This window comes from Myodes glareolus, chromosome 17 (genome assembly GCF_982192425.1).
Source record: "Myodes glareolus chromosome 17, mMyoGla1.1, whole genome shotgun sequence".
NCBI classification, from domain to species: Eukaryota; Metazoa; Chordata; class Mammalia; order Rodentia; family Cricetidae; genus Myodes; species Myodes glareolus.
This window is the reverse complement of record NC_142042.1, coordinates 28261816-28285249: the sequence shown is the minus strand read 5'-3', so window position 1 is coordinate 28285249 and position 23434 is coordinate 28261816. Positions and strand designations below refer to the sequence as shown.

At 43.2% G+C, this 23434-nt stretch overlaps 1 protein-coding gene, 1 long non-coding RNA gene and 1 other non-coding gene across 3 annotated transcripts; 2 read left to right on the top strand and 1 right to left on the bottom strand.

Annotated features, from left to right (window-relative positions):
* Positions 1-140: 140 nt before the first annotated feature.
* Gar1 (GAR1 ribonucleoprotein) lies at positions 141-5623 on the bottom strand. Its single transcript, XM_048456897.3, has 7 exons — positions 5375-5623; positions 4895-5138; positions 3355-3509; positions 2828-2887; positions 1851-2001; positions 777-845; positions 141-435 (listed from the first exon to the last, which is right to left on the bottom strand). Exons 2-7 carry the CDS (start codon positions 5124-5126, stop codon positions 422-424), a joined length of 681 nt encoding a protein of 226 aa, XP_048312854.2. The 5' UTR covers positions 5127-5138; positions 5375-5623; the 3' UTR covers positions 141-421.
* Positions 5624-14649: 9026 nt separating this feature from the next.
* LOC148119345 (uncharacterized) lies at positions 14650-18401 on the top strand. The gene is made up of 2 exons (XR_015735308.1): positions 14650-14798; positions 18140-18401. It is a non-coding gene; the product is annotated as an uncharacterized LOC148119345 (long non-coding RNA).
* LOC125414863 (U1 spliceosomal RNA) lies at positions 14855-15018 on the top strand. The gene has a single exon (XR_007236421.3). It is a non-coding gene; the product is annotated as a U1 spliceosomal RNA (small nuclear RNA).
* Positions 18402-23434: the final 5033 nt, after the last annotated feature.

Genomic DNA, 23434 nt, shown 5'->3' with positions numbered 1-23434 from the left:
CTTATCTGGTACCTTTTAGAATCATAGTATTTTTAAACAAAACTCACCCACCCCCCCTTTTCTATCTGTAATTCAATGGGTTTAAGCTTTGCTTGTTCTTCCAAATTTCAAAAAATAGGTTTCGATCAACAAACAATAAGTTAAAGAAATAAAAAATTTTATTTAAAAAACTCCAAGGATGCTTCAGAGAAGTCCTGTTGTTCCTTAAGCACCCACCAGGCTTAAGTCCCAGGTACTGCACAGAGCGGGGTCTTCATGCTCCTTCTGGGCACAGGTGACTGTTCTCCCCACTTGTTTGTACCCAGTGCTGACGATTCAGCTCCACGGACGGAGCGCATCCTCAAGGCTCCAGACAGACTTCAATCACAGCAGAAGATCACGCAGAGAAAACAGAAGACGTGAGGTCTGCCAACTGCCACATCTAATGTCCTCTTCCTGATCAAAGGAAAATCAAGAAGGCTTGTAACAGCGCTAACACCCAAATTCAACTTCAACATCAACAGGAGTTCCTACAGTGTTTCATAAATTTACATTACCAAATACAACTGCCATTCATATCATATATTTTTTTATTTTGAATTATTAATATAACAAAATAATTTGGTGAGAAATTAGTAAGTAATGGTAGAGAGTGGAGTCATAAATTAAGCTAAAGCCAAGAACATCCCAGTGTTTGCCATACTTGTTGGGAAAGAAATAAACCTAAATGGAAAGAAATGAACAGACAGCATCCGTCTACAAATCCAGTTATTTAAAGGCATCTTCCTCATACTCACCTCGGAATCCACCACCTCCTCTTCCTCCTCTGAAGCCCCCACCTCCACCTCTTCCACCTCTAAAGCCACCTTAAAGAGGAAACACTTGTTAAATAATGATGCTTCTCATTTTCTGTAAGCCGTACAAGTTGTGCCATTCCTATGATCATAAAGACTAAATACAAGTTCATCTATCGTATTTTACAGTAACCTTTAAAAGATAAAGATAAAGAAATAGCAGATTCCCAAGTGAGCAGTAGGGTTAACTGTTTTTCGCATGTATTTTCTGTATGTGTATGTATGTGTGCTAGAGCATGCACATGAAGGTCATTGGAAAACTTTTTGGAAAAACTAAAAGAATATGCTTGGACATTAAGTAGACATAAGGCTAGCTCTTGGCATATAAAATCAAAATACTCCCTGATAACTAAGAAACTACAATTCAGTTAGGTAATTTTTGTACATATAAAATAGCACTTCATACATAACATATAAGCCTCCTAAAATAATAACGGACCTAGAAAACCCTACTTTCTCACATTGTAGAGCAAGTCATGACTCACGTTCACAGCACTGTTGGAATATGTAAGACCAGTCATCTAAGAGCATAGCACATCTAGTTGTGTATAGCAGCCAATGCCCGACAGTGGTTAAAAATAACTGCTACCGGTTTGTGTATTTACTTCCCTTTATACCATGACTCTACAGTATATCCCTTTCTCAAGAAGTATAAAGCAGCCTGCCCCATTTCACCAGCATTAGCCTCCACCTTCCAATCCTCCACTGCACTAAGAAGCCATGCTGAGCAATCACGCTCTACATGAGGATCTAAGTGTACACAATGAAACTGCCCAACGCTGCATTTCTCAGAATGAATCATTACTAAGCAATGGCTGACGGCCTCTGTTAAAATCTCTATTAAAACACAAATAATCCAAGGGTCCGAAATCTTGCAAAGGTAAAATTAAATTTTTTCTTCTATTGAAGCTGTGAAACTATATAGGCAATATGTAAGAGAAATAAAGGTAAGGGAAGTGTTCTGTATAAATCAAATGTGGCTACAATCCTCATTAGAAACCCCCCACAATAACTTACCACCTCTTCCACCACCTCGGCCACCACCTCCTCTTCCTCCTCCTCGACCTCCCCTGCCACCACCGCCACCGCCTCTGGGAGGTCCTTTCTCACCAGGAGGACGAGGCAGAAACCGCTGCAATGGCAGCAGCTTATATGGATCTATATAGAACTGAAAGTTGAACAGCAGCAGTCAGAAAACCCAGACTCCTTAGGTTCAGATCCCACACACAGCTCTGAGCAAGGACCCCCCCCCATTACCTAGTTTTCTTATGAATAAAAATGTAGAGAAAAGTGCCAATTATAAAGTTCCATGGAGATCATAAGATACATAAATCAGTGCTTTAGATTGTATACATACAAAAAAAAAAAACCAAGGTCAATTCAATCTTATTTTTTAGAGATACATGTTAATTCTGATCATTTTTTTTCTTGGCAGCTCTCTTAAATAAATATGTAGATTTTTGGAGACATGTATCTCCAAAGAAATACCTATGAAACCCTTTAGTATCTATCTACATCTGCCAAGTAACTTATATGCTTTTGAGACAGATGATTGCTAAGTATCTCAAGATGGCCTGGAATTCAATATGTAGCTTAAGCTAGACTTAAAGCAACTACCCTCCTGCCTCTTTGGCTCCAAGTGCTGGGACTACTGGCTTGCAACACCATGCCTGGCTAAAACATACTTTTCAAGACTAGGAAGCTTAGACTGGGTGTGAAATCCCATACCTGTAATCCCAGCACTCAGGAGGTGAAAGTAGGAAGAGCACATCAGATTAGATGTCAACCTAATCTCAACAAGTGAGGTCCCAGCCAACCAGGGCCACAGCACAGACACTTGCAGGAAAGTAGACTCAATGCCTGTGTTACTATACATCAGCTGCAGAGCCCCACTGCAGCACAGTACAGAAGCTGTAACTGCCTCACCTAAGACGATCCCTAAGGCACACAACATTCTCCTCCGACTAAGAATTTTAATTATGAGTTTGACTCACCTTCTGGAGCTTTTTAAAGGATGATGCCTTCATGTTTTCTGACAGTTTAACTGAAAAATACTATTAATTATATTAAGGAACAAGTAAGAAATAAAGTTGTAAAAAGATATTAAACTTTTGAGTTTAAGCATTTTAAAAATACCTGGCTATAAGAAATCAAGAAATTTCCAAGAGGAAATGATATTTTCTTTAAAAACCATAATCAGTACCTCCCAATTCTATCATGATATTCCAGTGGCACCATCATCTGTAAAGCAACAGCAGAGCAAATACAATCCTGTGGCTTTTATCCAAATGGCCTCTATTCCTAGAACTTTCCATAAAGTCAGTCATCTGCCGATGGCTCATCACTTCTAAATATGGGTGAAGGTATTCTCTCCTACAGATTCTCCTTATGGTCCACCTGTAGCATTGCTATCTACTAAACGAAGCAATGAGTTTGCTTTAGCTGATACTTACCTGGCTTGGGAGGGGAGGGACAATAATTCCTGCATGAGATCACTGGCTCATCCCATTAGAAAGGATACAAAATCTCTAAGTTGTCCAAATATCTCATCTACTTTCCCAATTTGTTCTTTGTTTTCTAAAAACACAGGAGCGTTGAAGTACGGCACTTTGTTCTCCTCTGTGGTACATTTACAAACAATGTCATCTTCACAGGGATGCATGAACTCGCCTAACACTGAAACAGCAAAGAAAACAGACATGGACCAACTTGTTGACCACATGGTCTTTTCCCACATCTGACCTCCAAGGCAGAGTTTGGTTATCAACACCGTGGTCCTAAGTTAGCACACCATTACTGGGGGACCTCTTAGAGACTCCCCTTCTCTCTGTGCCCTTGTACATGAAGCTAGTCACATCTCACTGCAGCCACGCCTAATACATGGTTAACCAGAATAAATGAAATGCCTGGACATGGAGATCACCCAACATAAGACAGTTACTCTGCCATGGTTTCCGCAATTAAAACAGTATATTCCACTGACTATTCTTTCTTTTCCCCAACCTATAAACATGAACCAGCCTGTTTTTGTTGACTGTCCCCTTCTTCCTTAGAACTCATTATTGTTACCATGTCTTCCCCAAAGATTATCGTTTTCAGAAATTACAAAATAGTACCATTGTTTCTATAACCTAGAATTAAACACTGTATTTACAAAAATCACTCACCATCCTTAACAACTAGAACCTTTCATTCCCGGTATTAGCCAACTTCTACTTATTATGTTTCCTTTGAAACTTCTTTCCCATCTATCCGCCAAAGTACAACCTGCAGGTCAGCTATGAAGAGCTATGAATGTGGTCCCATCACAATATGGTACACTCACTTAAAACACGATTTTGCAGCGTTGTGCAAGGGAGTGTGTGTGTGTGTGCGCGCGTGCGTGCACACGCTAATCAGGCTGCATGTTTCTGTGGTGTGAACTTCACAGATGACACTGCCATGCGGAAATGTCAAAAGGTTGGTCACGTCTCCTGCCCTTCCACTTTCTCTTCATGTCACCTTATAGAACATAAGGCTGCCAGTACCTCACCTATGGCTTACCACAACATCCCTTTTAGCCATTCTGTCCAGCAAACCAATCACACATACATATCCACCCCTCTCCTCTTACTTCCCATGACTTTCATCCCACCTCCCGGATAATTATTCAGAATCACTTTAGTTTGGCATTTTCCTTGACTTCTCCAAAGCAAATTTCCCTGGCTTTTTGGTAACGAACAGCGCGGACTATGGAGACTAAAACCCTGGCTTTGGATTTCAACTATATCAGTAAAGATCACAGCACGACTCTTCCTACAACCGCAAGACAGTTAATCCCGACTCATGTTCTCTCTTTTAGAATGGGCTCTCCACTCGACAATGTCTAATTCTCATCTTTTCAGTCCAAACGCAAGTGCACCTCCACACGTTTTCAGTTCTCATGATCGCTTCCTCACGGCTCCGATAGGAAGCTAAGTCGGTGTGCCCTTTCGGAGACTACCATCAAACTTGCTGGTCACATAAACACCACCCGACTCCCCTCCCACTGCAAAGGCGATTAAGCCCTGAAGACGACTTACAGACGACCCGTTCTGGAGGTCCTTGATCCTGGAATTTATTAAACCCTCCACGACCGCCCCCTCGTCCAAACCCTCCTCGGCCGCCGCCTCTAAAATTGCCGCCGCCACCGCCACCGCCGCCGCCCCCTCGGAAGTGGTTGTTGCTACCGCCGCCACGGTTGAAGCCGCCGCCTCCGCCACCGCGATTAAAGCCTCCGCGACCTCCTCCTCCTCCTCCTCCTCGGAAAGACATGTTGTCTCCGGCCTGGGGAGAGAGAAGGCCCGCTCCCTCTGGTCACTGCCGGCTCTGGGCATTCATCTGGTCCCCTCAGCGTCACTCAGGACCCCAAGAGTGGACAGCAGAAACGCAGCGCTGTCACCCTCCACACAGCCAGTGAGGAGCGCGGAGACAGGGGTGTCTTCGCCCCAGCCCCGCGGCCCACGCCTCGCCGCCATATCCCGGCCCGCTCCTTCCCACATCCTCGTCCCCGCAGCACTCACCGCGCCACGTGCGTCTCTAGCCCAGCCAGGCGCGAGCGCCGAGGACGACTTCCGGCGCGCTCAAACCTCCTCGGCCACCGTACCGGTACTACCAGCCCAGAAACGCGAAGGCCTGGTCTGCAGGAAGAGCCTGCCACCAGCGGACGCAGCGATTCTAACGCCTTCTCTAATACAATGTACAGCGCCGGAAGAGAAACAATCCTGTCCAACGTAACCCCTCTCCTCACCCTCCCCAGATCCGCAAAGCCCGGGGAGCGGAAGTGAGGTAGAATAGCAGCGCCCCCCGTACGCGACGTTTCCGGAAGTGAGGTCTCTCGTTGCCCTTGGAGACAGCGGGCGTCTGAATCCTTTCGGTCTAATTACTGGCGAGGCGTTGTCAGTCGGCGGGCTGGCTTGCCTGTAGTTGGTGTCTGTCGCTTCGCCGACTGCGGGAAGGTCCCGACCTGACTCAGCTTCGCAGAGGGTGGCCGCATCTCAGTTTGAGCGGTGCGGCCTGGTACGGCCGGGGCACGTCAGATCCTACCAGCGCCAACTGCGATCTTTGAAGTTTTCTTACCTTTTTTTCCCCAAAACCTATGTATGCTATATTATGGTTTGTTCTGTTATTATTAAAATAGGAAAAGGTGTGTGTGTGTGTGTGTGTGTGTGTGTGTGTGTGTGTGTGTGTGTGTGTGTTCGTGTGATCTGAGAGAAAGGTTTTAATTTTAAATATTTTAATATTTAATCTTTTAATATTTAGTCAGATAGTTTATTCATTCGTCAAATACGTTGAACACCGACAGACTGTGTACCAATCTATAGATACACCTCACCTTCCTTCTACTTGACCCTCTGTCTCACCTCTGACCTCAGTTTCCCTATACCCCTAAAGCATAATAAATGAAGTGACCTCTAATTATTAAATTTGATTGACTTGTTTTATCTCTGGATTGTCTGAAACATCTCTTGATATTTGACAATATTACCTTTTCTTTAAAAAAGACAAAGATTGATCCCCATATCAGAGGGTTATTGTGAATAAAATTTTGAAAGTTCTATGTAAGAGATACAGAAACATTAGAAATTCAACATGCCATTTACCCTAAACTTCTTGAAGAAGTATATACCAGCCACACATATTAAAAGAATCTGGAAAATGTCTTTTAAATTCAGATGTTATAACTGAATATATATATATATGTATATATATACATCATAGAAGGGGAGAGTTATTTGTATCTTCCATTTTGACATTGTCATCTAACATTAAGTTCACTGTTTGTGTCTCCATTTGATGTCCACGGTTGTGTCCAACTCAGTATGATAAAACTATTGAACGTGTACAACATCTTCAGGAACACCTGGGGCAGCTGACCATTTTTTATATAAGTAAGAACTGACATTCAAAGTAGAGAAGAAACTTCCCTAGCTAGTGAGAGGAACAACTAAAACCTCAAATTCTCATGACACTATCCTTTCCCTTCTCCCTTTTTAAAAATAATTTATTTTTATCTTAGGTGCATTGGTGTTTTGCCTGCATGTATGTTTGTGTGGGGCTGTCAGGTCCCTAGAATTGGAGTTAGAGAAACTTGTGAGCTGTCACGTGGGTGCTGGGACTTGAACCAGTTTTCTCTGGAAGTGCAATCAGTGCTCTTAACTGCTGAGCCTTCTCTCCAGCCCCATTCTTCTCTCCTTTTTCCCAAATTGTAGATCCTTCCAATATCCCCATTTGTCCTCATAGTAGCATCAGACTCTTGGATTCCAGTACCTGAGCTCCAGACCTGTAAGCACACTCTTCTTTTTCTCACGGTGCCATTCCTACCCCTAGCCCAGGTTTGTTGTTTCTTCTTATAGGTACTGGGTTCCTATTGGTTTCTTGTGAAGTAACTTTGTATTGCCTTTAGCTGAGGACAGGCCTTTCTGACACTGTCACTTATTTTATCCCCGTCCCAAATCACTCAATATAATCTATAAGAACTTAAATGTCCAACATCACAGCAGACAGCATCTCATTCTGAGTGTGCTTGTTACCCCAGACTAAGTGAATACATGCAGACTTAACTTCTTCCATCTGTGCTGCCTTTGATGATACAGTGAAGTTAGGACAACAGCTGTCTTGTACAGTCTTGTTCCCACCAAGTTCCTTGGTAGATTTTTTGGGGTCGCTTATGTATACTATGATGTCAGCAAATAGTGAGAGTTTGATTTCTCCTTTTCTGATTAGTATCCCCTTGATCTCCTTTTGTTCTTATTGCTCTTGCTAGGATCACAAGAACTATATTGAATAGATATGGAGAGAGTGGACAACCTTGTCTTATTCCTGATTTCAGTGGGATTGCTGGGAGTTTCTCTCCATTTAGTTTGATGTTGGCTGTTGGATTGCTATATGTTGCCTCTATTATGTTTATGTTCCTTGTATCCTTGCTCTCTCTAAGACCTTTATCATGAAGGGGTGTTGTATTTTGTCAAAAGCTTTCAGCATCTAATGAGATGATCATGTGGGTTTTATTTTTCAGTTTGTTTATATGGTAGATTATGTTGACAGATTTTTGTATGTTAAACTATCCCTGTATCTCTGGGATGAAGCCGACTTGATCATGGTGGATGATTGTTCTGATGTGTTCTTGGATTTGATTTGCAAGTACTTTATTGCGTATTTTTGCATCAATGTTCATGAGTAAGATTGATCAATAATTCTCTTTCTTAGTAATATCTTTCTGTGGTTTGGGTAATTGTAGCCTCATAAAAAGTTTGACAATGTTCCTTCTGTTTCTATCGTGTGGGATAATTTGAGGAGTATTGGTATTAGTTCTTCTTTGAAGATCGTGTAGAATTATGAGCTGAAACAATCTGGTCCTGAGCTTTTTTTTTTTGGTGGGGAGTCTTTTGATGACTGTTTCTATTTCTACAGCAGTTATAGATCTGTTTGTTTATCTGGTCTTGATTTAATTTTGGTTAAGATGTCCATTTCCTTTAAGTTTTCCAATTTTGTGGGGTACAGGTTTTTGAAATATGACCTCATGATTCTCTGTATTTCCTCTTTGTCTGTAGTTATGCCCCCCCCTTTTCATTTCTGATTTTGTTAATTTGGATATTCTCTCTCTGCTTTTTGGTTAGTTTGGATAAAAGTTTGTCTATTTTCTTAATTTTCTCAAAGAACCAACTCTTTGTCTTATTCTTTGTCTTGTTTTCTTTGTTTCTATTTTGCTGATTTCAGCTCTCTCTAGTTCTCTTGGGTGAGTTTGCTTCTTTTTGTTCTAAAGTTTTCAAATGTTCTGTTAATTCACTAGTGTGGGATTTTCCAGCTTTTTTATGTAGGCATTTAGTGCTATGAAATTTCCTCTTAACACTGCTTTCATTGTGTTCCATAAATTGGTTATGTTGTGTGGTCATTTTCATTGAATTTTAGGAAGTCTTTAATTTCTCCCTTTATTTCTTCCTTGGCCCATTGATGATTCAGGTGAGCATTATTTAATTTCCATGTGTTTGTGGGCTTTCTAGAATTAGTATTGCTGTTGAATTCTAGTTTTAAGCCATGGTGACCTGATAAGATACATGGGGTTATTCCAATTTTTTGTATTTGTTGAGGTTTGTTTTGTTACCATGTATGTGGTCAATTTTTGAGAAGGTTCCATGAGGTGCTGAGAAGAAAGTATATTCTTTTCTGTTTGGATGAAATATTCGATAGATGTCTCTTAAGTCCATTTGAGTCATAACATCTGTTAGTTCCCTTCTTTCTCTGCTAATTTTTTGTCTGACTGACCTGTCCAGTGGTGAAAGAGGAGTGTTGAAGTCTCCCACTATTAGTGTGTGGGGTTTAATGTATGACTTAAGCTTTAGAAGTGTTTCTGTAACAAGAGGGGCCGGCTTGTTGGGATTTCCGTCCTGCCCGGTACCCCAACAGCCAGCAAATCCCAAAGAGAAATTACACACAGGACTCCATAAAGTTATAAACTGATTGGCTCATTAGGTCAGGCTTCTTGTTAACTCTTATAACATATATTACCCCATTATCCTTATCTATGTTAGCCACATGGGCTCAGTACCTTTCTCAGTGTGACAGCTTACATGTTGCCTCTTCGGTGGTCTGCACAGGAGTGGCTAGGGAGGTTCTGCTTCCAGAATACTCCCAGTCTCTTTGCTCCACCCCTACTTCCTGTCTGGCTTTCCTGCCTATACAGCCTGCCTGGCCAATCAGCGTTTTATTAAAATATGATTGACAGAATACAGATAATTCTCCCACACCATTTCCCTCTTTTTTTTTTAAACAAAAGAAAATACCCATAGTCCATTTGTTGGGAATGTGGGCGTAGTATTTCAGGCTACTTCCTGCTGGTTGGGGGCGCTGATGATCTTATGGGGACCTAAAGAAAATTTAGAGTTATAATCAAGTCCTGACTGGAGTATCCTGTGAGTCTTGATCATCTCAGGCAGCAGTCTTGAATATGTTCTGGATGTAGAATTCAGACATCCAGGCCATCTGTTCCTGTTGGAGATTTTTCAGGTGGCCTCCCTTGGTCAAAGGTGATTATTCTTAACTCTGAATAAATCCAGAGTCTCTCATTTTCTGTGGAAACAAAAGCAAAATCTCTTCTCCAAAGTAACATACCTTTTGACTTCAGTTTTGAAGCCAAGGTATTTTCAAAATTCCTATCTTGGGTTTGTTCAGCAGCATTTATAAACAAAAGTCTTTTAGCAGTTGTTGTTCCTTCCTCAGCAATCAAACAATTTAAAGAGAGCATAATAGCATACAGTATGAAGATTCTCTGTGTATTTTCCATCTTTATGTGGCTTTATTTTAACCTCTATTTCTTTTATTTTTACTTTTACTTTTTTGAGACAGGATCTTTGTATATCTTTGTCCTGGAATAACACTGTAGACCAGGCTGTCTTTGAACTCACAGAGATCCTCCTGTCTCTGCCTCCCCAGTGCTGGGATTAAAGGTGTATGCTACCACACCTCGAACTCACAGAGATCTGTCTCTGCCTCCCAGGCATTGGGATTAAAGGTGTGTACCACCACACCCAACTACTCTCTTTCCTTTTAACTTTAAGAACTTTAACTTTTAGCCTGCAAATACACACTGTAAACCATTTAGAGGTTTTCTTCCTCTTTGAATCTCTCTTTACTGTATATTTTTCTTTTTCTGACCATATGAGTCTTTAATTTACTAAGCAATATGGAGAGCTGTGGCTTTGACGGCTAGATCCAGCTCATTCCTTAGCTTTTCAGCCTCAAGGCTGAGGTACCAGCCAGAGCTGTGTTCACTGCCACAACTCTATGGCATTTCAAGGTCCTTGCCAGCAAGCAAGCTGCAGCATTCTGCTTACAGACCACACTCAGTTGGGCTGCCTGCCTGAAAGAGTCAGAGTTTGCTCTGGCAGGACAGCCCAGATAGCCGGCATTTTAAAACAGCACAGCTTTTCTCCTGCTACAGCTGAAAACCCAAAAAGCATGCGTTCAGCTTGTCATCAACAACATTTAAGTGTTTTGTGGCAGGACCTCTTTAAAGAGCTGCAAGGTTTTGCAGCTAAAGCTGAGTCAGGAAGCCTCTCTCAGATGAGAGTGCTTGCTTGCCTCTAGCAAGCAAAGTAGACCTGAGAAATTGCTGCCACCAAGAAGCCATGCTTTACTCTATTCTTTTCCAAGCTTTCTCAGGCTTTCTGTGGATTCAGTTATCCACGTCTGGGCGCCATATGTAACAAGAGGGGCCGGCTTGTTGGGATTTCCGTCCTGCCCGGTACCCCAACAGCCAGCAAATCCCAAAGAGAAATTACACACAGGACTCCATAAAGTTATAAACTGATTGGCTCATTAGGTCAGGCTTCTTGTTAACTCTTATAACATATATTACCCCATTATCCTTATCTATGTTAGCCACATGGGCTCAGTACCTTTCTCAGTGTGACAGCTTACATGTTGCCTCTTCGGTGGTCTGCACAGGAGTGGCTAGGGAGGTTCTGCTTCCAGAATACTCCCAGTCTCTTTGCTCCACCCCTACTTCCTGTCTGGCTTTCCTGCCTATACAGCCTGCCTGGCCAATCAGCGTTTTATTAAAATATGATTGACAGAATACAGATAATTCTCCCACACCATGTTTCTTTTACATATGAGGGTGCACTTGTATTTGGGGCATAGAAGTTCAGTATTGAGATTTCCTCTTGATGGATTTTTCCTGTGACTAATACTGAAATGTCCTTCTTTGTCTCTTTTTATTGATTTTAGTTTGAAGTCTATTTTGTTAGATATTAGGATAGCTACACCCACTTTTTTCTTAGGTTCATTTGATTGGAATATTTTTCCCAACCCTTCACTCTGAGATGATGTCTGTCTTTGAGGTTGAGATGTGTTTCTTGTATGCAGAAGAAGGATGGATTCTGTTTTCATATCCAATCTGTTAGCCTGTGCCTTTTTATAGGTGAGTTGAGTCCATTTATATTAAGGGATATTAATGACCAGTGATTTATGTCTCCTGTTAATTTAGTTTTCATTATTGGTGATGTTAATTTGTGTGTTTTTCCCTTCTTTGGGATTTGCTGCTATGAGACCATTAATTGTCTATGTTTTTGTTGATGTAGCCAACTTCCTTGGGTTGGAGTTTTCCTTCTAGTATTTTATGTAGGGCTGGGTTTGTAGCTAGGTATTGGTTAAATCTGGTTTTGTCATGGATTATTTGTTTTGTCATTCTATTGGTGATTAAAAGTTTTGCTGGGTATAGTAGTCTGGGCTGGCATCCGTGGTCTCTTAAAGTCTGCATAATGCATGACTATGACCTTCTGGCTTTCATTGTCTCCAATGAAAAGTCAGGTGTAATTCTGATAGGTCTGCCTTTATATGTTATCTGGCCTATTTCCTTTGCAGCTCTTAATATTCTTCCTTTCTTCTGTATGTTTAGTGTTTTGATTATTATGTGGCAAGGAGACCTTTTTTTTTTTGATCCAGTCTGTTTGGTGTTCTGTAAGCTTCTTGTATCTTTATAGGCATATCCTTCTTTAGGTTGGGAAAGTTTTCTTCTATGATTTTGCTGAATATATTTTCTGTGCTTTTGAGTTGAACTTCTCCTTCTTCTATACCTATTATTCTTAGGTTTGGCCTTCTCATGGTGTCCCATATTTCCTGGATATTTTGGGTTAAACATTTGTTAGATTTAATGTTTTCTTTGACTAATGAGTCTATTTCCTCTATTGTATCTTCAGTGCTTGAGATTCTCTCTTCCATCTCTTGTATTCTGCTGTTCATGCTTGTGTTTATGGTTCCTGATTGTTTTCTCATGATTTCTGTTTTTATAATTCCCTCAGCTTGTGTTTTCTTTATTGTCTCTATAAGTTTTCAATTATTGAATAGTTTCTTTCATATGTTTGATTGCATTTTCTTGGTTTTCTTTAAGTTTTTGCTGATGTCTTCCAATTTTTTGTTTATCTTTTCTTCCATTTCTTAGAGTGAATTTCTCATTTCCTCTTTAAGAATTTCAAACAGTCTCCTGAAGATACTTTTTAGGTCATTTTCTTCTGCTTCAACTATTTTTGGTGTTCACATCTTACTCTTGTAGGGTCTTTAGGTTTTACTGGTGTCGTGTTGCTCTTTGTGGTGTTGTATGTGTTCTGACCTTTTCTACTCATCTTTTCCTCTAATAGGTGTGGTTGGGGCTGTCTGTGATTCTGTTGTTTAATCTTCTAGGTGACAGTGAATCCAAGGCTCAGATGGTTGTTCCTCGTGGTACAGTCAGTGCCACGGTTCTAGTTACCCCATTAGTCACTCTGGGTTCCTGGAGGTTGCGCAGTGCTCCCGGGTTTTGCTCCACTCCCTTGGAGTTTGCTGTCCCAGGCCTGCTCTAGCCTAGGTTGTCAGCTCAGACCTGTAAATATCCCTGGTCTCCTCCCTCAACCTAATACTGACTGTTCTCCATCTCATTCCTGCATAGAAACCTCAGAGGAACCACTGCCCCACCCCTCAGATACACAGGAGGACGCATTGCCTCATGCCACTTATGCCTGGCACACAGATGGCAACTCCTGTTTATACGAGGGGACCCATAGGGCAGGCTGTGCCATAGTGTCAGATACTGAGGTGGGGTTGGCACAGGCGCTCCCCATACAACTAACCAGCAGGCTGAATTAGTAGCCCTCACCTGTGCCTTCTAAGAGGCACAGGGACAATCCTTAAATGTTTACACAGACTCCAAATATGCTTTTCCTATCCTCCCGGCCCACACTGCTTATCTGCAAAGAACCCGGGCTTCTTATAACCAAAGAAGGATCCATAACTAACTCAGGCCACATTATGACCATGTTAAAAGGCTCCCATCTCCCCAAAGTTATAGGAATTATTCACTGCTGGTCTCATCAGACTGACAGCTCCATCCAGGGAAAAAAACCGAGCTGACCAAGCAGCCAGGGCAGCAGTCCTCCAGGGCCTAGACTTACCTCAATCACCTCAGGAGGTTCATACAGTACACCCACATCCTCAGTCACCCCCAGGTACTCGGCAAATTTTGTCCGACCTACATCAGCTCTTTCATCCTAATAGTCAAGCTCTGTCTCACTTTGCCAAGGCTCACCTCCAACCCAACCCCGAGGACTTAGAGTTCTTAAAAACTATCATTGCCTCTTATAAAATCTGTCAAAAGACAGATTCCACGGAGCAGGCACGACATAAAGAGATCCGACTGCCAGAAACAGTTCGCTGGCCTCCACATGCCTGCCATGGCTCAGACACACCTGCCCCTCTCCCACATACACAACACAGAAAAGAGAGTACTTATTTTGTGTATGGGCGTTTGTGCCTGATTGTATGTGTCTGCAAGATACACATGCAGGAGCCTGAGGAGGTCCAGAGAGGGCAGAATGGATCCCCTGGACCAGAAACACAGACTCGCGTTCACCCCAAATACCATGTCCCGAGGCAGCAACAGTTTCATGATGTTTCTGTAGAAGAGAAAAGAGGAAACCATACATCAAGAGCCTTGTAAAATGCAGTGGTGGCGACATGAGGTAGGCAGGATCGAGCGAAGCTGGAGACCTCTGCTGTAGGGCTGCCTCTCTTGCTGCCTGACTTCTCTGACTTCGTATTGGCGGAAGATAGGGGTCTGTCGCTGCGCACCAAAACCAGTCACAAGGCAGTTAGGCCACGGCGGTGAGCAGCCATCGGCTAGGATGATTTGTCTCTGGTTCTGCAACACTCCATCCAGCTCTCCGCAAGCAAGAAAGTTCACCAAGCCAACGGGGCAACGAGGAGAAAGGTAAGTGTCACCCCTGGGTGTCAGTTGGGGGCGTGGTCTATGCAGATGAGGGTCTGCGCAGGGGCTGCTGCATCCGCAGCCTCTGCGGAAATGCGAAGGATTTCCACGCAGCATGGAAGAGATCACCGGTCTGCGGGTGGCAGCGGGGAGCATGAATCGAGTGTGTGCGTCCGGGGCGATCCTGGAATATGCGCGGAGAAGTGACCGTGAGTTCAGAGTGCAGGGCCGGTGGGGCTGGGTCGGAGCTGCGGGAAGGGAAAGCATACTTACCTGGCAGGGGAGATACTATGATCACGAAGGTGGTTTTCCCAGGGCGAGGCTCATCCATTGCACTCCGGATGTGTTGATCCCTGCGATTTCCCCAAATGCGGGAAACTCGACTGCATAATTTTTGTTAGTGGGGGACTGCGTTCGCGCTCTCCCCTGTTTATCTTGTTAAGAAAAGAAAGACTACTCCTTTCTTTTTCTTTCCTTCAGTACTTGCCTAGTAGACTGTCCTTGCCTTAGGAAATAATACATTTTTCTGTCTTAGATTTTGGCTATAATTATACTTCAGGCCTTCTTTTGTCTCTCTACATGTACCAGACTTAAGCTAGAGGTGCCAACACATCTCTACCTAAATGACTGCTAGCTACCGTTGCTTAGGGAGCAATTCTTCTGGTTATAGCTACCATTCTCTCGTATGTGTCCTGGTCTCTACCGATCTCCGCCTCAGATCCCCACGGTGCGTAGTCACACTCGCATCCAGCATCCACCCGCGTCCCTCTCTACTCCGGGTCTCCTTCCCGTCTGTACCGCCTGAGCACTGGCACCCGCACTCGTCGCCTTTCCCACGCGGGGCCGCGCCGAGGCTCCAGCACACACCTGGGGTGACCAGCTCCTCGCGCGTCCGTGCTCGGGGTCTACAAAGCGCACTTGGTCTCCTTCGCGGAGTCCTGCTGGGAGCCCGGACGGCGAGTCTGCCAGCGTGGAATCCCCGCGGCTCTGACACCCGGGTAGCGGAGGGGTCCCAGAGTCTCGGAGGCGCCGGGTCCATAACGTTCGCGCGAGCTCGGGAAGCAGCCGCGGGGCACGCGGATGCTCGGTCCCTGCAAGGTGGGCATCCTAGGTGTGGCCGCTGCAGTGAAGCCTAAATCACAAAAAAGACGCAGCAGAGACTTATGAACCGTGTCTGTGGCACAGTCGGTTAGTGCGTTCTACAGTTGACCAGAAGATTGGCCACCCAGGAACTTTTGAGCGTTTAACTTTTCCAAATTTGCAGCTACTTGTGTGCTAACTTGGCAAGTGGAAAGTGCACACCCCTACATCCTTCTCAGAAATTCCCGAAGCCCACGAAAAACCCAGCTCACGTACTTAAGGTCTTCCTTACCTGTTACACGCTGTCTATTTATGGCCTGACCTCTGGCAGGGAAAACAACAAAGCTAGTTTTTATTTTGGGAGTGGGAGTGCTGAGGGGGACGCCTGCAGACAGCCCCCACCTGCTGTCTATGTTTTATTTGGGGATGGCGAGAGTGGGAATCCTCCTTAATGAAGGAAAATTATGAACAACAAATCACCAAAGCACAGGAAACGGACCAGATTTTAATAAAACAGATTAACTTTCCACCAATGGCTAAAGATGTGCATATGACAAGGGCGACCACAGCCTAATTCGTAATCACAAAACTCTGGAACCGATTTATTTCGAAAACCATGGGATGTGGAAAAACCAAAATAAATCACAGAAACAGGCAGGCCCGGCTGTGTTTGATAAGGAGTTTGGGGACTGGCGGTGACGGTTTTGGCCTCTGCTGGTGTCCGGCGTCTGTGGAAAGCTAGTTTGCTTCCTAGCTCTTTGGAAGAACCCCAGAGCAGTTCGCCCCCTCCCCAGGTGGCCCACCCCCACGATGAAAGGCTATCACGTGCTTGGGGGAAATATTGCATCTGCAGGAGTGGTATCGACCCACAGACTTCACAGTTAGCAACCCTCACCACCCAACCGAGGCATGGACGCGTGAACTCGGCGCTGCTCCCAACCCAGCGGCTTTAGAGAAATTTCTGCAGCACAGGCTGGTCTGCGCCGGGTGGAGCTTCACTGAGGCTTGGGTGAGCACCCACTGTAGGGTGCATCGTTTGGCGTGGCTCGCTGCGATCGTATAGTGGTTAGTACTCTGCACTGTGGCTGCAGCAACCTCGGTTCGAATCCGAGTCATGTCCTTCCCGTGTTGGCCCCGAGCACCCACGCCTAGCTAATGTCTTGACACAGACTCCAGTCTCCCTAGTTCAAGTCCCGCTGACATGGAGGAACTCAAACACTATTATTACAGTTTAGAGTTTGGAGTCTTCACTGTCAATCACACTGTCTCAGGTGGAAACACAAAATCGCCTTCCCTGTCAATCACCCTGAGACCAGGGAATAGTAAGCACCATCTTTGAACAACACCCCTACCTCTGGTTTTGATCGCATCAGCATATGCAGACTCTGAATGTTCCTATCTGGTATTTGTCTTAGTAATAACACATTTAAGTGGGAAAGCTTCTTTTATATGTCCTGTCCTCCCCTTTATGTGCCCCCTCCATTACTAGTGATGGCTTCTAGTAATGGAGTCTCAACAGGCCATCTCCTTCACCAGGCAAGGATTCCAGGGGTAGGACTAGGCTACATTCAATTCAGTTGTTGGCCAAGGGTGCCCCATGGAAATCTCCAAACCATCCAGGCTGCTACAAAGACACAGGGCTGCTCTCCAAAAACTGCCAACAGGTCCCATTGCTGAGGTAACATCCACACATGGAATATGGAGAAGTCAAGCTGGTTCATACAGGAAGCCTGCATCCCTACGTTCTAGTCTCTTGGGTGAGGGAAGGTACTCCATGGGCTATCGAAAGAGAAAAGCAGACCCCAACCAACCCAGTCACAAACCCCTTGACCTACAAAATGTCCTGTCTACAAAATATGAAGGACAATGGTGGCACAGAACTTGTGGGAATAGCCAACCAGTGTCTGATTTGACCTAAGGCCTACTCTACACGAAGGGACCCACACTCAACATTTGCTTGAGTAACCAAGAACCAGAGGAGATAGACAGGCAGACAGATAGTAGATAGCCCAGAGACCTAGGGTAAAACCAAACTCTTTTGGTTTAAAAAAAAAGTTTTGCCCTAGGTCTCTGGGCTATCTACTATCTGTCTGTCTGTCTGTCTGTCTGTCTACCATCTCTCTCCCTTTTTTTATAGTCTTGCACAGAAACACTCTCCACAGGAGGTCTGTGGCCCCTGATACAGGCTCCTTATACTCCAGTTAGTCATAAGGCTCCTCATAATGTTGCTTAGTTAGACTATCAAGAGGGGTTCCTTATCCTACCTCTACCCCCTGTAGGGTCTTCTCAAATTCTGCATTTGATTAGACAATCCTAACCTACATTGTCATCATAGATGACAAGTGAAAAATCCGTTCCAATCCAACAGTCAGTCTTGTTGGGGCTGGGTCCTGAACCTATGTGAGCCTTGCATGGATGTGTGGCAGCCTAAGACGATTAACATGCTTACTTCTTGTACCTGTCCCTACAGGTCTCAAGAAACTTCTGTCTTTGGTGATCCGATCCAACTAATAGAGCACATAGGACTGGGAGGACAAAGTCAAGAGCGGGACTGGAGAGATGGCTCATGCATTAGGACACTTTTGGCTGTCTCAGAAGAACCACAGGACAGCAAACAAACGTCTTTAAAGCGCTTTCCAGGTGGCATCCACTGCCCTCATCTGGCCACTGTGGGAATTGCATTATGTGGTGGCAAACGACCCACAAGTAGAAATAAAAGCACCACCAAATGACCCAACATGTCTGGAGGACATTATTTCTGCTCTGGGTTATCATTTTTGCATGCCACGTACATTTCAAGAAAACCAGAGGCAGATTGCTTTGCATTCCCTGATTTCTTTTGTATATTCCTTTGTTGAATGTTCTCATTTCTGGAGAGGCCAGGAACAATGTAGTTGTGTGATGTCGAACGCCCCACTGTATGCTGTGAATATGTTTTACTACCAATGCTTAATAAAGAAACTGATTTGGCCAAGGGTCAGGCAGATTATAGATACACAGGAAATCCAAACAGAGATACAGAGAAGGAAATCAGAGTCTAGGAGATGCCACCGGAAGAGTGGGATGCCAAGAATTAGTGGTAAATCACAGCCATGCGGCAATACACAGATTAATAGAAATGGGTTCACTTAAATGTAAGAACTAGCTAGTAATAAGCCTGAGTCATTGGCCAAACATTATAATTAATATTAAGCCTCAGATAGAAATGGGTTCACTTAAGTGTAAGAACTAGCTAGTAATAAGCCTGAGTATTGACCAAACAACTATAATTAATATTAAGCCTCAGACTAATTATTTATAAGCAGCCACGGGACTGGGCAGATCACACTACGGGTCCTGGACTAAGATTTTTTTAAAAGGCTGATGAATCTTACATAGATTTTATTTCCCATCTCAAGAAGACTATTGAGAGAACTGTAGTTGGTTAGGAAGCAAGACAGCAGTTACTGAAGTTATTGGCTTATGAGAATGCTAATGAGGATTGCCGAAGGGCCATTTTACCCATTAAGGAGTTATTTTGTAGGAGGGCAATCATATAGAACCCTGTAACTCAGAGGATTGCTTGTGTTATGATGATTATTAACTTGTATTTAGGACCTCAGTCTTCCTTTTACCTTTAAAGAACATGATTGCATAATTAACATTTCATCAGTGAAGAATCACCAGTCTTATTAATGGAGAAGTCAATCAGAAATAGCACAACATAATTATTTAGAATTTTTATAGTTTTTCTTAAAACTCATTATTGTCCATAGATGAGTTTTTTAATATCATTTTAGTCTCTAGTTTGTCCCCTTGTTCATTAGATAACATGTAAATCTTCATGAATGTCTTCTCTCGTGAGTTTATCCAGCAGTCCAGAACATTGCATAGATACATTTCAAACAAAAGCCAAAATATATATGTATGTATGTGTGTATGTATCACAATAAAAATAACTTAAATTTGTAGTGACATATAAAAACCTGTACTAATATGAAACTTTTGAAACCAGCAGTAGCTTTCTTTATCTTAACCAATAATAATTTGTACCCAATTTCCTTTAAAAATGATAAGTATTTGTAACCCATTGGATCTAAATGATTAAAATGCATATATTTTTTCTGTAAAAACAAAAGCATAACTTTCCCCAAACATAATGCATCTTTAACTATTATTTTAAATCAACGCTTTTCAAAGTACACATGTTGGTATAACTCAACATTTTTTTTTAAATCAAGACAGAGAAGGGTTAAAATGAGAAATTGCTGACCAGCAGAAGAGACCTTGAGTGTCATCACAGTGAAGAAGAACTTGACTTAGGAAAGAAAAGTGGGGGAGCAGCGCTGGTGGGCACAGAGTGTTCTTAACTGCCAGCATTCCTGAAAAAAAAATTGACTTCTCCAGTCACCATCAAAGATTCTCTGTTACACATCCACATCTGTGCAGTTTTTCAACTTCAAGCAGTTAATTCCCTGCCGCCCCATGCACAAGCACATGTCTCCCTGTAGTATCTCTGCCCACCTGAGCATACCTGAGCCTGCATCCCCTGCCCTCTGCAGGAGCTGCTGGCTGGCTGTGGGCCAGAGAACAAGGAAGGGAGGTGGCCACTGTCATGCCTCTCCTTAGAGAAGGTTTTCTTTCAGGACCCAAAGTCCTGGAACTGATCCAATAAAAATGCACAGAAAGCTAGAGGCAGGGGCTACCTGCCTCATCTCTTCCGGGATAACAAAGATCAAGAAACAAAAACGGACAGTAATGACAGACAGACAGGTACCGGTACCACTTAAGCTTTTCAAAGACATGAACACTTAAAACAGCAACATAGTAACAGTCAAACACAGACCAAGACAAAGCACACTCATTCATTCGCACATACCTTTTTAAATCTCTAGATTCATACTCCCTTCTGCAGGGAACCAGGGACACAAATTTTTTTATGCACTTCAAAAACTGAAGCAATTGTTGTTGTCCTTCCTTAGTCCCCTGACCTTTAAAGTGTCTAAGTAAATGTACAAACAGCTCTTGGCTGTTTTCTTGGGCCATATTCATTTACTGTTTTTTTAAACACTTATATACAAGTTACTTCTTAAGTTACTTCCTATTTTACAATAATACTCAGTTACTTTTTACTTGTTTTTCTCCCTGTGCCCTAACCTTTTTTTGTATTTACACCACACCTCCTGTCCTTCCAGCAGAAGACTGACCGATAGGCAAATAAGGTAAAGGCAGTTATTGAGCAATATTTTTAAAAATTCCAAATCAGCAATAGCAGACATCATAATTTGTTTTCACCCTTATAATCACTACCAATTATTCCTAAATGCACTATAATTCCTTTCCTACTTAAGCTAAATCTTCCGGTTAATAACCCAAGACTCCCAGGAGGCAAGGGCCCATAGATCCCAGCCGGCACCTTAACAGTCTAATTGTCCAGCTTTCAAAGTTATATCAGTCACGGCTGGTATGTCCACTGTGGCACAAGGTTTAGTGCCGGCTGGAGTGAAACCATTGTGGCTTGCCCTTCTTACATCACGGACTTATGCCCGGTGTGGCACTCCGCTTAATTTGTTTACAGTTTTTCTTAAGGTGACATTTCATATACTTCCCTCAATTCTCATTCAGCTTATGGTAAGCAGTGGCCATAGTTTCCACCATAAGCTGCATTTTTTTTCCTGGTCTTTGATAGAATATTGTCACAAGTTTTCACGTATTGATTCAAATCCCCTGATTCCTGAGTGGGTAAAATGGCCCTTCCGCAATCCTCATTAGCATTCTTATAAACCAATAACTTCAGTAACTGCCGTCTTGCTTCCTCACCAACTACAGTTCTCTCAATAGTCTTCTTGAGGTGGGCAATAAAATCTATGTAAGGTTCATTAGCCTTTTGAAAAATCTTAGTCCAGGACCCGCTGTGTTCTCCGGCTGGCCTAATCCGTTCCCACGCCTCATTAGCAATTTTTACTTGCTGATGTGGATCATCAATCGCCCAGTTCCTGATAACACAGCATCTGTGGTAGCTCTGACTGTGGGCGTTCTGCCTTGCTCTCACAATACACAAACCATTATGCCACATTTGAAACCGCAAATACCCCCCTTCCTTCAGTAGTGAACGCACCACAATTTTCCCATCCTCAGGAGCTCAATTTCCATATTGACAGGCAGTGCCGATTAAAATTTCTTTAGTGTAGTGTGATTGTGGACCGTACAAAGTAACTGCTTTCCGAATCCTACTTATATCATCCACATTGATACCTTCGTACTGTGGTGGTTGGGCCACTCCCCCAACAGGCGTCTGTCCTATGACAGGGAATATGTGATGGTCAGGGTGGTCATCCTTATCCGGGTCAAGGCCAAACTCGTCTGGAGAGTCAAGATCAGAAGAATCCAAAGATTTTGCATATCCCTGACTGCAGCTGCCTTAAAGGGTTGGCTCCGCAGGGGAGGGGCTGACAGTTTTTCTTTCACTTTATCTTTCTTCCAGCTGTTTTTCTAACTTATTTGTCCTCTGCTTAGTAACTTCATTATCCTTCTGAGAAACCTTAACTGACTTCTCAACTAACTAGGAATTATCTTTTTTCAATCTCAGTTTTCATTTCTTCACTAACCTGTAACTTTTTCACCAGAGCATGAACCTCGGATGCTAAGTCTTTCACTGTCTGCACAGCTTTAAAAACTACATAAACAAGAGACCATACAGACCAAAAGTGCACTGGTATTTTTTTCACCTTGCTTCACAGCCTTCTCAATGTACATCCGAAGCCGATCCCAATTTCCTATATCCACTAAATTCTCATCTGAGGGAAGCCAAAGATTATATTCCCTGGTAATTTCAAGACACATCTCTAAGTCTGAGCACCATGAGTTTTCAGCAAATGTTTAAGCATAGACAGAAGCGGAGAAGAGTTATCTTGTCCCATTATCCTGTAATTACTTATATTATTATCCAGCACTTCTGATGTTCTTTCAGGGTCCCTGTTTGGGTGCCAATTGTTGGGGACCCTTCCCCAACCTCCTCGGTTATGGATGCCCCTGGGTAGTGATGCAGAAATTAAGACACAGGGGATGCAGAGTAGGAGATACAACTGCATACTTTATTGCAAAGCCAGTGCTCTTTTCTAATACTCAAGTCACAATTTAAACTAGGTTCCCATAATACATGAAAATAGTTTCATAGACTAGTCACTTGGTTGCAAATAATTTCAAAAGCTTTGTGCCCTAGCTAACTAAACAAAAAGCTCAGTGTTATGGGAAAAACTCTTGTTCTAATATAATATGTAAAAACACCTCATCAGAAGACAAACCACAACCTAATCAGAGCCTTTGAACTACAGTGCACATCTGTGTTCTCAAGGACTGACCATTGGCAAGACACTCTACTGATGGGAGAGGTTTGCCACCTCCCAATTTGGTTTGCCAAGCCTATCAGCAAGAATGCTACCTCAAGTCTCCCTTGCAGAGTTTCTATGCAGTTCAAAACTGGCCCTCTACAGGTCTGCATGATTTCACGAACATGTTGTACAGTGTGTGTACCACATTCTACTGGACGCTAAATATATGACCCCGAAGATGCAATATGTCTAGTTTTCTGTTGCCTAGTGGGTATACATGGATAGGCCATACCATCCGTATCCATATCCAAGGTGCCATTTGCCTGTGTAGCCCATGGCTGGGAAATCACTGTGCGGCCCAAGGTGCCTGGAAATTGCTGATACAGATCTATGCCTGTGAGTTGTGGGTTTACAGGAGGGTGACAGCTCACCTGACTAAAGAATAGTTTTAAGAG

Bases quoted from the DNA above. Each gene is read 5' to 3' on its own strand.
- Gar1 (XM_048456897.3), bottom strand. From the start codon at position 5,126: ATGTCTTTCCGAGGAGGAGGAGGAGGAGGAGGTCGCGGAGGCTTTAAT. The intron at 2,002-2,827 runs GTGAGTCAAACT...TTCAACTTTCAG, and splicing joins CCTTTAAAAAGCTCCAGAAG to TTCTATATAGATCCATATAA. The intron at 846-1,850 runs GTAAGTTATTGT...TTCCTCTTTAAG, and splicing joins CCGAGGTGGTGGAAGAGGTG to GTGGCTTTAGAGGTGGAAGA.